Source organism: Triturus cristatus, chromosome 9, assembly GCF_964204655.1.
Source record: "Triturus cristatus chromosome 9, aTriCri1.1, whole genome shotgun sequence".
NCBI lineage: Eukaryota > Metazoa > Chordata > Amphibia > Caudata > Salamandridae > Triturus > Triturus cristatus.
Window position 1 is genome coordinate 1,211,822,995 of NC_140592.1, and position 14,821 is coordinate 1,211,837,815.

A 14,821-nucleotide genomic window follows, 5' to 3' on the forward strand; every position below is an offset into this window, starting at 1 on the left:
AGGCCATTTGACACATACTCTCAGAGTTGTCTGCCGAGCGGACGGGGCAGAGAATGTTCGGCAGGATCTGCTCGGGCTTCACCAGGTGACAGCGGACGGCCGTCACACTGGCGCCTGTGTCACGCAAGGCCTCGGCTCGCTGTCCATTAATGGTCACCCACTGACCGTATTTCTTGGTGTTAGCGGGTAGGGGAGCCCGTGGGACCATGTCTCTTCCCCCTAAGCACGCCAGGACCATGGCGGCCGGTTCCCACTCTTGCTGGGCCGGCTCATACTCTTCTGGTTCCCCCGATAATTGCTCTTCCCCCAGGGCGGCGGCAGCTACCTGGCGGGGCTTGGGTGTTTGGTTCTGCGGGCAGCTCGGGTCATTGGCGTAGTGGCCGACTCGCTGGCATCGGTGGCACGTGACGTTGGCTCGGAACCCAGGACGCCACGGGGGGTTGCCCCGGCCGGCCGGAGGCGGGTTGCTGGCCACGGGTGTTGCTGGCAAGGCGTCTCTCCCTCGCCCCTGGCCCCCTCCTCCTCCCCGAGGACGGTGCTGGCCTGGGTTGCTTCTGTTCTGTTCGTGTGGCCCCCTCCGGCCCACCCGGGTGCTTTCCCATCGGTCAGCTTCGGCGGCGAGCTGCCGGGGGTCAGTTAGCTTACTGTCGAGGAGGTGCTGCCTGAGCTCGACGAAACAGTTGTTCGACAGGTGCTCCCATACCATAAGGTTAAAGAGTTGTTCGTAGGTGGTGACATGGCTCCCCTTGATCCAACCCTCGAAGGCACGGCTAAAATAGTTCACGTATTCTACCCAAGTTGTACCTGGGATCCGGGTGCAATCTCTGAACCTCTGGCGGTACATCTCGGGTGTGAGGCCGTAGCGGGTGAGGAGGGCAGCCTTCATGTGGTCGTAGGACGACATTTGGTGATCTGGGAGCTGCAGTAGGGCATCGCGACCCTCGTTGACAAACCTCCCCCAAAGTCTGGCTCCCCAATCACTCCGGTCGATCCGGTGGGAGGTCATGGCGATCTCGTAGGCTTTAAACCACTGTTGTATGTCGTCTTCTCGGACATACTCGCGGACAACATCCTTGGGGATGTGGACTTTTTTCTCGATTGGCCCCGGGGTGTGTGGTCGCTCAGGCACCCCCAGTTCTTTATTCTGTTTCCGAAGTTCTATCTCCGCTAGTTGGCGCTCGTGCTCGAGCGTTATTTTTTTCTCCTCCAGCTCTCTCTGTCTCTGCTTCTCTTCTCGTTCTTCTCGGAGCCGCATATGCTCGAGGTTGAGTTTCTGTTCAGCTAACTTGAGTTCCCCATCCATCTTGAGTCGTGCCATTTCTAACTCGTGCAATCTGGTTCTTTCTCTTTCTCGGATCTCCTCCTGCGAGAGGCCCGTTCCCCGCTCCTCGGGAGCCGTGGCGTTCCCCTCTGGTGTGATGCTGCTTTGGTCGGAGGGTCCGGCGACCCCAGTTTCTGTCCACGACTCTAGGGCGTGCTTTAGATCATCCTTGGTACTCAGGCCGGTGGTAGCAATGCCAAGTTCTATGCAGAATTGTCTCAGTTCGCGGTGGTTGTATTCTTCTAACTTATCCATTTGGAATTTCTCGGTGGAGCTGCTATCTTTGGCTGACATCGTGTTTTTGTCGTGGGGTGAGCTACTCTCTGTACGATTACGCGTTGATTCGGATCGCGCCGCTGGCCACCAATGTTAGAAAGGGTAGACAGACCGGGAGGGTCGGCCGGGGTCAAGAGGAGAGGTCTCCGGGGAGAGCCGTCTCCAGCGATCGTACAGACAAGTAACTTCCCCCCCACAGACAGATACCACACACGGATAAGGTTCAGTGTTCTTTATAAGCACTTCTTAAGGTACGGTTGAATGGTACAAGGAGGTCTGGACTCAGGGGTCCCCTCGATTCAAGTCTCTCAATGCAGGGTAAGGGGGGACGGGACAGTCTGTTTACCAGTCAGGTAGTTCGGATGAGATGATGACTAGCTCACAATCCTCGAGCTTGGTGGTTTAGTTGGTACGGGCTGCGGCAGCGCCAGCAGGTCCCGGTCGAGATGGTCGGTACACGGTCCGCGGCAGCGCCAGCAGGTCCCGGGAAGATGGTCGATGTACGGTCCGCGGCAGCGCCAGCAGGTCCCGGTGAGGATGGTCGTTACAACGGGCCGCGGCAGCGCCAGCAGGTCCCGACGAGGATGGATGTTGCAGAAGGCCGCGGCAGCGCCAGCAGGCAGGACGATGGTTCACAAGAGCGGGCTACGGCAGCGCCAGTAGTCCGTCAAGGCTGAGTTCTCTCGGTGTCTCTCGACTCCAGGATACAACTGCCTTCCTGCTCCGGAGTTGCCCCAGTTATAGGGCAGGCGCGCTTTGATGTCCGGACCCTCGCACTTGGAGGTCGGAGGGCCCGGGATGAAGGTGTCCAGACACCCAGCAGGGGGTGGAGCCAGCGCCTGGGGGAGCTGGAGGCGATTGGCACCTGGCGGGGGAAGAGCTCTTGACACTTCGTCCTCCCATTGACCTGCCAAGTGGTCCGCTCACCTCCCGGGTGGATGGTGGTGCCGGGATGTCGGGGCCGGTCAGGCCCGGGGTTAGGGTCGGGGCGAGGCCACGCGGCCTCGTGGTGCAGGGCCCAAGATGGCGGCTTGAACCGGCCGGGGGAGCCGGTGGGGCTGGGCCCCGTGATGAGTAGAGGTCCGAGGGCAGAAGATCCGTCGGGGGACGGGGTACAGGTGCTTTTCGTGGGTTATGCCTGGTGGGCCGGAGCTCGGGCCCTGTCGTGCGGGGAGGGAGCAAGCCCTTCGTGTGGCCTGTCCAACATTCACATTTCCTGAGGGACAAAAGAAGGTGAATGCACCAAAGGTCACCTGCATACTTTGTCACCGCATCTTGTCACGTGGGAATGCTAATAAGAAGTACTCTTTTAGTATTCATACAATGATGAGGCATGTTGAGAAAATGCATCCTGTGACTTTTCGTCAAGCTTCTGGAGCAAACCCTCCACCTGCTCAGCCGACGACATCTGCAGCAGCTCAGCCGAGCACATCTTCGCCAGCTCAGCCGAGCACTTCTTCTGCGATGGTGCCTTCACCCTCTTACACACCTCTGGATATTCGTCCTTGTTTTGGGAGGATGAGTACACGTTGCATGGATTGTGCTACTCTTATTACTATGGGTGAGAGCAGTGTTGATCTCATTCAGAGAAAATTTGAGGAGCACCTTTGCACTAGGCCATAGTTTTGTTATTTTTTTTTTTCGTTTTTCTCTTCCTCTGTCCCTACATTAACTCAAGGGCTCTTTTTAGAGCCACCTAAAATCTAAACACAAAAACTTGTTTTTTGAATCTATATGTCAATATTTTTTTGCGCGCACCCAATGACGTTTTTAAAAAAAATCATTTTCTTCTACTTTAGTAAACCTTCAGGGACTCCCTGACAAAGAGAGGGGAGTGGCAAAGTAATTTTTATTTTTATTTCTATTTTTTAAAATGTTTTTTTTCGGGTGCGCGCAGAGTGCGCGCACCTCGCGATGTTTTTAAAAAAAATTAAAATCTTTTTTTTTGCCCTTCGTGGTCCTACTGTGACCCCTGGACAATGGCTAGGGGGTCAAGAACTCCCTACTCTGACCCCTATTCACGTTCTCCACCTTTCCTTTTCAGTGTGACAGACAAAATGGCGGCCGACACTTCCTGATTTCGACCGATTCGAATGTTTACTGACATCTAACAACCAATCAGAATTACGCTCGCGCACGGCAGGGTGCGCGCACAGGGCTTGCACAGTGCGCGCACCCTGCACGCGTATAGATATTGATATGCTTTTAAATGCTATTTTCTCAGGAAATACTGAATAGATTTACACCAGACCTGCGAAAGGCACTTCCTTGACCTTATGGATACCTCTCTGCCAAATTTCAAGTCATTCTGTTCAGCCGTTCGGGCTGTAGCTGCGACTAAAGGTCCTATGGAAAAATGCATGGGGCAAACGCGTTTTGGGACCCCCCCTTTTTCTCGGCCCCCGCTTGACGAATCACCCCGAGACTTTCAGGGTAGGAGCTGAACGGAGCGCCCCATTAGTTTTGAAAACTTCGGGAGGATTCGTCAACCGGCGCCAAAGTTATTCAAAAGAATTTTGAGATTTCCTATGGAAACTCGGTCCTAACTATAACTATCTACTGGCGACCGCCAGTAGATAATATATATATAATGAGATTTGGTAGAGAATCAGAATCTGCAAGGAGTCTGATCGATTCACTCATTGCTCCTGCTTTACCCATTCTCTTTATTTGCTCTGAAAGAGTTCCTAGATTCACTTTAAATTTATAATAATAGTTATAACAAAATATGAATAATAAAATCACTTTGAACACTGGCAGATGAAGATGGCATGACCTGTAGGTCTGTGTCATTCTCTCATCTTCAATATAGTTATATAGACAACTTTAAAAATTCTGACTGTGAATGTTAATTAGCATCCTTTCTTTAAGCATTAGCGAATACAAACATAGACATTAGTGTGCATCAAGTGATTTTATTGTAATAAATCACCGATTTTTCTTCTGTATCTCAATGCTGCCAAAAGGATCCCCTCTGAGCTGCCTGCTTCACAAACTTTTCTACACCTCTGTTTTGCCTACCGCTGAGGTCTAAGGCCTGAAAATCTGCCTTATCCTTTGTATAATTCTTTGGAGTGGCCCAACCCTTTCCTCCTGTGTTTATTACACTGGTAACTTGAGTGTGGTCCAGTGCTATTCAGAAAATGTGTGCTAATGCATGACGAAAACAATAATTCACTAGATTTGGCTTCAATGCCTGAAAACTTTGACAGTCCTCTTTCAAATACTTTAATTAATTATACATATCCATTGTAAATTTGCCCAACGAAATAATGCATTTTTAAGTTCAAAAAAAGATTTATTGATAAAAATAAAGAATGTCACAACAAAGTACAGCATAATAAATGTATGTCACACAAAAGAAAATCCACCATGTTATTGACAGATCAGGTTAAAACAATAAAATTAAGAATAATGAATCATCAGAAGCGATAATACAGAATACCTGAAAAAACAATTAAACGCGGAATGATTGGGGTGATTCAGGGGGGTTTCGAGACTTCTTGTTGGGACGGAGGCAGTTGAAAAGAATGACTAGCACATGCATCTAAATAAGTGGTAATAAAGAAATAATGCTTGAATAATCTTCGGTTTAGTTTTCTGACACATTGGAAGTCCTCCATTGCATTTAGTAAGAAAAACATAAAACAGATTGCTGAAGCCAAGACTTATATTCAATATGCAGTACATTCTATGTAATAATTTGTGTAAATAATTAGTCTATGTACCCCTGTTTTGCTCGATCCCACCAGGATTGAGAGATGAGTGCGTCCAAGCTCTGAAAAATGAACCGAAGGAGAACTGACTTCAAGAAACCCCAACTAATTCTGATGACCCTGTACGCACCAATAGGTACTTTACAGCACCTACTTCTGCCTGAATTGTTCTGTCTGCAACTTTCATTCTTCATCGTGAGCTCAGGGTATCTGTAGTCGTGAACGCCAGTACACACCGTGCCAACAATCTTGGAAGCTAGACTAAATGTTGCTCCAGGCCAGAGTCTAAATCTGAAGGTTAAATTCCCTCACTGGCCTCAGGCTCTTACTCAGGAGCCCACATCAGTAGCAGATTAACCTCATTAACCCTAAAGCCTGCTAAAAGCCCACATCTGAACCCAGTTAATGGAACTCAATTAATCAATCAATCAATCAATCAATCAATCAATCAATCAATCAATCAATCAATAATCTTTATTTGATCAATCAAAAGCAGATCATAAAAGATATAAATGCATACATATAAAAACACCATGTATACCAATAAGAACATAAAGACAAAGTGCACCATAAAAATGTTAAACATTTAGAACATACGGTTACAGTCTTTAAAACAATGATCAGATTAAAAGATCATTACGCTGACGAGCGTATTGCGGCTTTTAAAAATGAGCCCACAGCTGTACATACTTCAAGGCAATCAAGTTGCTGCAACTAGAGCAAATGCCACTCTACACTTGCAAAACCTTTGCAATTTGTATAGCTTAATGGGAATCAATTATCACGCTATGCAGATTACACAAATTTACTACCAAAGACTTCCATGTGAACGGATGCTCACACTGTCATAACTTGAATTTGTTTGAATGTTTTCACTTCCGAATATATTTTCAAATTTCATAAATGTGTCTTGTACCGTAACTTTTTATTGTCGGCATGACAGTGCAGCTGTCGCCAGCCGATTATATGAACATCACTAGCGAGGGGCTTTGGCTCCGCCCACATGCTGGGAGCTAAGAGTATGTTTAGATTGGTCAGAAGTTATGCGCGCCCACAAAAAAAGTGCTCGCCCTCCACACAGCTGTGATTATTTTGTTTATTTATCCAGCTGCCTGAGGTTGAACTTTCAGGGGCACACATGACACTGTAATGCTATTAAAGTGTATTAGATAGCTACATAATTTCAAGGTGCTTTTCTCCAGCAGCAGCACCGATGGGAGGAGGGCGGTCATTAAATTACATGGATATTTAGGTCTGGCTTGAAAGTGCAACTATCACCTGACCTTTACACCTATACCAATATGTTGCTTTCTCACAAATAAATATCCATTCCCATGCTATTTATGTGTCATGCTCCACATTGCCATACAACGTTTCTTTAAAACCAGGCCTATTCGCGTTGCCAGTGCTTGTTTATTCTTTCATAGTATGGCTTATTGCAATTGTTGGTTCCTTCCCCAAACCCTCCAGCACCTCCCTCAGAGTAAGTCTTGAACACGCCCCACACAACCTAAGAATGAGTTAAGGATAATTTAAGGAGTCTTTACTGCTCCCAAGCAAGATTTTTTTGGAGCTTTTCCACAGAACCTAGAAAAATATTTGAACATGCTGTATTGAGTCTGCCTGGAGGGTTTCTTACAAGCACACTTTGATAAAACATATGTTGATCTTACATTTCACTTGCAACTACACTAACCGTGGTACCTGGGGTGTATACAGAGAAATCCTATGAGATGGGGCCTGTGTTTTCCTATTGGCCCTGTCTCCTGTCCCTGAAGTTCACATTGTCTTCAGATATCTCTTTGGTTCTTCTCAGTTCAATTCTAATTCTGCTTACTTATAAAGTATCACCTCTGCAACACATCATAAGCACAGCAGCAGAGCCTACTCACTATGCCGAAGATAGCTTGAGTAGGCTATAAGAATATGTACATTATTGTGCATATATATCGACATTATTAGAATTCAATGTGTAACCAAAAGTGGCCATGCAGCTGAGTGTTCAGTATGGCCTCATCTCCCTTCAGACAGAATTTGAAAGAAAACACAGTGTTAAAGTAAAATGAAGCTTAACAGTGCCACACAGTTTCTGTGCATATTACAAACATTCACATTTAACTAAAATAACTGCAATCAGGTATCACTAAGGGTTTGACTCAAACTCAAGAACTGGTCAAATCTGAAAGCTGATTAGCAACACAGACGTAAATACTCAGGGACAGATTCACAAACTGCACTTTGTAGTACATTATGTACAACTACAACACTTACTATAAAATGTAATTCACAACCTACGCATGGAGTCTTATGACTCCGCACTCCCTATATTTATGTGTGCGGAGTTCTCCGTCCTAACTACAGCTTCTCCGGGTGCACGGAACTCCGCAGACATTAATATAGGGAGTGTGGAGTCGTAAAACTCCAAGCATAGTTTTTGAATTCCAAGAAAGTAGTAGACTTACTACCAAGTGTAAATTTACCTTTGTGAATCAGCCCGTCAGTGCTTTTCTGATAACCTAATAGGTGGCATCTCGTAATGCATCAACTGTGTCTCCGCTGATGTAATCAAGGGAGACATCGCTAATCACAACACACTTAAGTATCACAATGATATCACTGCCGACCTCCACAATCACACACATACCATACGCTCTTAAAAGGGTAAATGCCAGAACTCATATATATCTTTGGCCACAGCACCCAGGTTGCTCATGCCAGTTGTAGAAACTTTCAGATACTTTTGGGGTGTTTGCTAAGAACACTTTGTAGAAAGGAACGTGTGGGCCAATACATGTAACGGAAAATGTGAAAACTGAAACCAAGGGATGAGAAGTGATGCTGAGTAGAAACCAGGCCTAGATAATGGTATTCCACAAGTATATTGTATAAGAGGGGGGAGGGGGAGTTAGCGTCACACACCGGATATGCCCATATCTATAGGGTAGTTTGGATACTAGCAACACGTATCGCAGCACATCTGTAACATCCTTCATACTGAAGAGTGACAGTGAGAGGGCCAGGCCAGATGCTGAACTTCTTTAAAATGGCTCCAGGTCTTCGGGAACCAAATTGCTGTTGCCAGTGATAAACAGCATTTCTATGTCACTGCTCTACAAACCAATGCATGGCAACATTTTGCCTTTGTCTCGTTTGTGGACCTGATATATTCAGACACCAGTTTACATATGCCTATGTCTCTCTTTCCATAGGCATTACACCATTAGCATGAATAGCTCTGTTTCAAACATGGCTACGTATAGTAATACATGGATGAAGCATTCTCTACATTCGCAAGACCTGGATAGTAGCCACTACTCTTGCAAACCTTACGTGAGGAATAAATCTACAAATTAACGGCAACAATAAGACTCTCACTCACCACTTCCTGAGAGGCATAGTTGGGGTCTTCAGAGTCAACCGACCAGTAGCAGTAATCAAAGCCGAACTCTAGAACGCCTTTTCTGGCTTCTCCGGAGTACTCAAGTCGGCCATCCAGCTGATGGGAACAAAAGGGCAACGTGTTACAAACTCATCACTTGGTATTGTTTGCTCTAAAAGAATGCGGTCTGTTTTGAGAGGTTTCCAGCTCCCCACATCTAACTTCTTGAATTGCGGCAACTTAAGCAACGGAGTTCTTTTAACTAAAGAATTTGATCACTGAGAACTGTATGACAGTTTGTTAAAACAATATCAATATACCTTATATGAGCAAAGTGCAGGAAAATGTGTCAATAAGACTTTTAAGTCAGGATAAAAGTGTTGGCATTTGTCACCCTGTCCTGGTCTCGTCCCGCGAGTCAACTTCATGCAGGACGAGACTGGAGTATTGAGCACTCTCAGTGCTGGAAAAGCAATTGAGGATGAGACATATTACACCTCCTTTATTCACCCGCCTGCCTCCATTTACAAGGCGGGTAGAGCTACAATCTAATATTGGGACAGTTAAAGGAATAAATCACTAAGCCACCAAATTCAGTTCAACGGGACAGTGGTTCTGGGTATCTCCAAAAAACCTGAGGCTCAAATTTGTGCCAGCCAGAGCTTACAATTCATCAAATTCTCACAAGAAAATGAAAAAAACTCAAACCGCTGAAGCACAGACGAAGAGCACTAGAAGTCTAAGGACTAAAAGTTGGAGTGCGCTCAGCTGAATCACTAACCGGGCTTCTCCAGTTCAGAAAGCATCTGAAAAGAGAACGACTCAGAGATATCCTTGATAAGTGGATCCACCCTCAGCAGACAAACCGCCCAGTGATCCCTAAAAATCAACATAAAGGCCAGCAACCATTCAAATACTTCTCAAAATGTCTGCTGCTGGCCAAACTCAAAGGCAGGGTGACACAGTGAAGACACAGACACCCTTACTCTTGATCTGAATACGTACGTAAGAGCAATGGAGCCACGCCAATGTGGAGATCACCTCCGATTTGTTTGACTCTAAACACCAGAGGAGGTTAGTATCAGTCACGTCAACCATTAATTCACTCTAACAAGTGGTGCTGTATGTATCTAACATGTAGTTGATATGTGTGTTACGTCTGAAGGGTCGTGTGACTTCAGATTGAATTAATTGAATGGAGAGAGTGTGTAATAAAGGTGGGCCAAATTCTGCATAATCAATTTTATAAATCTCAAATATCTTTTGTTTATAAAATAAATTATCTGTTTTCTGTAACTTGTTAGTTTTTTGTGTTGAATCAGCTGTTTTGTGATTCATCCTTTGAAACTTCTACTAGTAGTTAACAATTATGCGGATATTGGAGAAACAATTTAGGAAAGTTCAATTAAGTCCCTTTCTCACTCAGTTTTCTAGAGATCGTGGTCCACACATGGGGCAGTGAGACGCTGAAAGCCTCATTCGTCCATCCCAGAGGCGAAAATAATCACCGGAAAACGGAACAAACCAAAAATAACAGAAGCAGCAGAGGCCCAAAATACACACTGAGGCCAGCCAGGATGAAGTCACTCAAGAAGCCTGAAGCCCCACGGACAAGGAAGTAAGATTAACTGAGCATGGATGGGCAACCAGTTCTGTGCAAGTAGGACACGTGTCTCAATTTTGCTAACTGCTAGTTTACATTCCTCTTAGTGCCAATATCGGCAACCCCCCCGCTTAGCAGTAATTAGTTGTGGTGCACAAAGTAATCAGTCCACACAATTTTTGTTGGAAAGCAGATTGGTGCAGTTTTATTTCATACAAGGAGTATGCCAACGTGGTGGGTTAACTTACGGGCGATCCAAGGGTAGGCAGCGGTGACTGACCTAACCTGCCCTGCCCGCCTAATGAGTCAAACTGCACCGTGGCCAACCCAATAGGTGCTACCATTTATGTGATGTTATCCCCCTTACATACCATGGACCACCAGTACATAACTTTACTCACGGCTTTTTAGGGGCGGAGAGTGGCATGGCAAGCCCCTGGTTGCTCAGGCTTACAACTGCCCGAAGGGCTAGCGGGGCGCCGACGTTTTTCAACCAGGGTACTGCCGTAAAGACTCCTGGGATTATGGCATAAGGCACCCCTATTGTCCTCCTGAAAGGGTACCCCTCGTACCAATCAGACTTCGGATCGCCCTGTAACTCTGCTTGCAACACAAATGTATACATTAATACGTTCAATTCTTTTGCCAGCCATCCCGCCGGCACGCAGGGTAAGCGGTTGGGAGGGTGACAGCGTGTCCAGCAGGGAACAAAGAGGATGGCCAGTGGGTGGGGGCAGGTTTAAATACTTGTCCCCAACCACGGTCTCAATATTACTAACTGCTAGTTTACATTCCTCTGTGTTCTTTTAGTTTCCACCGCTGATCCATTTCAGACCAAGCAGGTGAGATCACGAGAATGATACACAAGGGGTGCTAAGTGCAGAGTAGGTTTCACTAAAAAACAGAACTGACGTGAATCAGTTTATGTCCCTAAAAAAGAACTGACGTGAATCAGTTTATGTCCCTAACCACCCCGTTCCCCATCCCACCCACGCAGAAATGAAAGAGTGGTAGGTGCACAACTTTCTTTAAAGGCACAGCTACCATAATAATTATATGGGATGCGCTGTTTCTAGAGGGACTACCTGCCCCAGAATTTCCATGACTAAGGAGGGGGCGGAAGGGGGAGGCCTCAGTGCTCACCTGGCGCTATATAGAGCACTGCCATCACCTGGCGCTATGTAGCCCACCACCAGAACCTGCTCCGTGGGAGGCGCTGTTTATGGAGGGACTACCTGTCCCAGAATTCCCATGACTAGGGAGGGGTGGAAGGGGCCCAGTGCTCACCTGATGCTATACAGAGCACTTCCATCACCTTCTGTGCGATGCACCCGGACCTAGGGTAGACCAGTCCTGCGCCAGGAAGAGGCCGGGACGGGAGAGGCAGAGCCTGGCCAGGCCAAGCCACCCCTTTTGACTTTGCTATCAGTCTAGCAACTTGATTACTTTGTGCCGGCTAAAAACAAATCGGTAAGATCTATCTGTTTCGCCTTGGCTTGAGAGGGTTTTATACAAATTGCCCCCATTAAAAAATAACTAAGTTGCTGTTGGTTCTGGGCAGCTCGATAGACACCCGCCCAGGGATACCGGGGGGGCCAAGAAGTGGCTTCCGGACTTCATGGACACTTTTGGCTTTGTGGATTGCTGGAGGCTCCTGCACCCTGCTCAGTGCCAGTATACCTTTCACTCCGGGGCGCATGGGAGTCTTTCCCGGATTGATTATGTGCTCACCCTGGCTGCGAATGCCTCGCTAGTTTCTGAAGCTCGACATATGGCACGCGGCATATCTGACCACTCCCCGGTGTGGGTCCGTTTTGATATTGGCCGGGTGGGAGGGGGTAGGGTTGCTCCTATTAACCCCTGGTACTTTCGTGACCCCAAGACGCGCAGGGCGCTGCTGAAGGCAGTTGATCACTATTTCCGGGACAATCAGGATTCGGTAGATTCGGCGGTGTCTCTATGGGAGGCGTTTAAGACCGTTTTGAGAGGGGAGGCCCTCTCACTGGTGGTGGCCGCCAAGCGACGGACGGACGCCGAGGTGGTGCAGATTGAGGATGAGATTGCGGCTTTAGAAAAGACCCTAGAGGAGGGGGTGGAAGAGGAAACGCTGCATAATCTGAGTTTGAAGCAGTCGGAGTACAGGGATTTGGTGGAGAATGCTGCCAAGACCCTTAGTAGGGAGCAGCAGGGCCGTCTGTATGATGTTGGGGACAAGGCCGGGAAACTGCTAGCTTGGTTGGACAAGAAAGAGCGGGTCAATAGAGTGGTGCCGGAGTTAACGACGGAGGAGGGAGCGATTGTCACTGACCCCGACGGTATCGTCCAATGTTTCTCGGATTATTTCCGCGTAGTGTACACCTCGGTTTCGGACAGGACGACAGCGGACTCGTGTGACCTCTTGCGTGATATTGCTCTGCCCTGCCTCTCTGACGTAGATAGGGAAGACCTGGATGGTGATATAACGGCTGATGAAGTGGCGGGGGCCATTCGGGCGTTGAACTCGGGTAAGGCCTCCGGTCCAAATGGTTTGCCTATCGAATTGTACAAGCTATGTCCGGATAAGATCGCCCCTCACCTGCGCGCCATGTTCGTGGAGGCGCGGGGGAACGGATATCTGCCGCTTGATCAACGACTGGCAACCATAGTGGCGATACATAAGGACGGTAAGCCTCGGGACAAATGTAGTTCCTATCGGCCTATATCGCTTCTTAACGCTGAGCCGAAAATCCTCGCTAAGGTCCTGGCGAACCGCTTGGTCCGAGTACTTGAGGATTTGATCCACCCGGACCAATCGGGCTTCATTCCTCATCGTAACACTGCTTTGAATCTTAGGCGCCTCCACGGTGTGATCGCTAGGGTGGACACGCTGCGGGAACCGGCTATTGTGGCGTCACTTGACGCCACGATGGCGTTCGACACGGTGGAGTGGGCATATCTGTGGGCGGTACTAGCTAAGTTTGGCTTTGGACCCGGATTTGTTGGCTGGGTGAGGTTGCTTTATGAGGGTCCCCTTGCTAGTGTTGTGGTAAACGGGAGGGCTTCCAGGCCGTTCAAGCTTGGGAGAGGCACCCGGCAGGGGTGCCCCCTGTCGCCTTTGTTGTTCGCCCTTGCTCTTGAGCCGCTTGCAGCGTGGATAAGATGGCACCCGAGTATACGTGGCCTCCGATGGTCGCCCGATTATGAGGATCGTGTCTCACTTTACGCCGACGACATCTTATTATACCTTGCCTCGCCCCAGAAGTCTCTCATAGTGGTCTGCGACGTTTTGACTTCCTTTGGTAGGAACTCGGGCCTTGTTATCAACTGGGGAAAGTCGCATCTGTATGTACTGTGTGGCGATATTCCACCTGTCCCCCGAAACTGTTCGATCCAGATCGCCCAGCAGGGCTTCCGATATCTTGGGATCTACATCTCCACTGACCCCATCCTGCGATATGAGAAGAATCTGCTCCCCCCCCTGGCGCGTCTGCGGCGGGATGCGGCGGGATGGCGGAGGCTGCCGCTCTCTCTCCTCGGACGCGCCGCACTGTTTAAAATGATGTCTCTTCCCCGTTTTCTTTATGCATTGCAGAATACTCTTGACTGGGTCCCGACTAGTTATTTTAGAGAGGTCGAGAGCCTCCAACGCTCGCTATTGTGGGATGGGCGACCACGTATAGCGATCGCTAAGTTGACGCTTCCGTGGTACGATGGTGGCATTGTGCTTCCGGACATTCGCAGATACTACTGGGCCACCCAGCTGTGCGCGATTAATCATGGCGTCTATGGCTCGGCGTCGAGCCCCGGCTTCGCTATGGATCGGTGGCTACTGAGTGGCGGTAATTACCACAGGGCATTGTACACGAAGTCGTTGGACTCGTCCCTTACGGGGCCCACTCGGGTGGCGGTGCGGGTGTGGAAGTTGGCGACGGACTCCCTAGGTTGGAAGGGCAGACTTACCCTTGCTACCCCGCTATTTGACTCGTATATCCTTGGGAAGCTTTGGCATATAAAAGGGTTTGAGAAATGGGATTTGATCGGCATCTCAAGGGTGGGAGACTTGCTGGCTCGGGGCGAGGTGAAGTCCTTTGAGGTGCTGCAGAAGGAGTATGAGTTGGGGAACACTGAGTTTTTCTGATATGCCCAGGTGCGTCACGCCTTGCGATCGGTCCTTATAGAGGGTGAGAGGGTGCCTGCGTCCTCTCCATTGGAGGACCGAATTCTGGATGGTCATATGCCGGAGAGCACGATCTCTCTCATCTATAAGAAGCTGATTAATGTCCGGGCTGACCTTCTTCGTGGGCTGCGGGATCAATGGACTAGGGACGGCCTCGAACTGGACGATGAGGACTGGCAATATGCAGTCTCCTCTCCTAAGGAGGTTGCGATTCCGTCGCGTCTGCGGCTGGTCCAGCTCAAAATACTTCATCGAGTCTACGTGACAGGTCCTCGGCTGGTCCATATGGGCTTTTCGGAGGAGGGTCTATGTAAGCGAGGCTGTGGCATGGTGGGCACCTTCCTCCATATTATCTGGGAATGCGGAGTGA

The 14,821-nt window shown here is 48.5% G+C and overlaps 1 protein-coding gene across 2 annotated transcripts in view; it reads right to left on the reverse strand.

The window, feature by feature from the left end:
• Positions 1-14,821, reverse strand: part of STARD9 (StAR related lipid transfer domain containing 9) — a 460,180-nt gene that overhangs the window by 321,439 nt on the left and 123,920 nt on the right. For both annotated transcript variants that reach the window (XM_085627236.1, XM_085627235.1), the window contains exon 3: positions 8,693-8,809. In XM_085627236.1, coding sequence (XP_085483362.1) covers positions 8,693-8,809 — 117 coding nt within the window. The remainder of the gene's footprint in view (positions 1-8,692; positions 8,810-14,821) is intronic.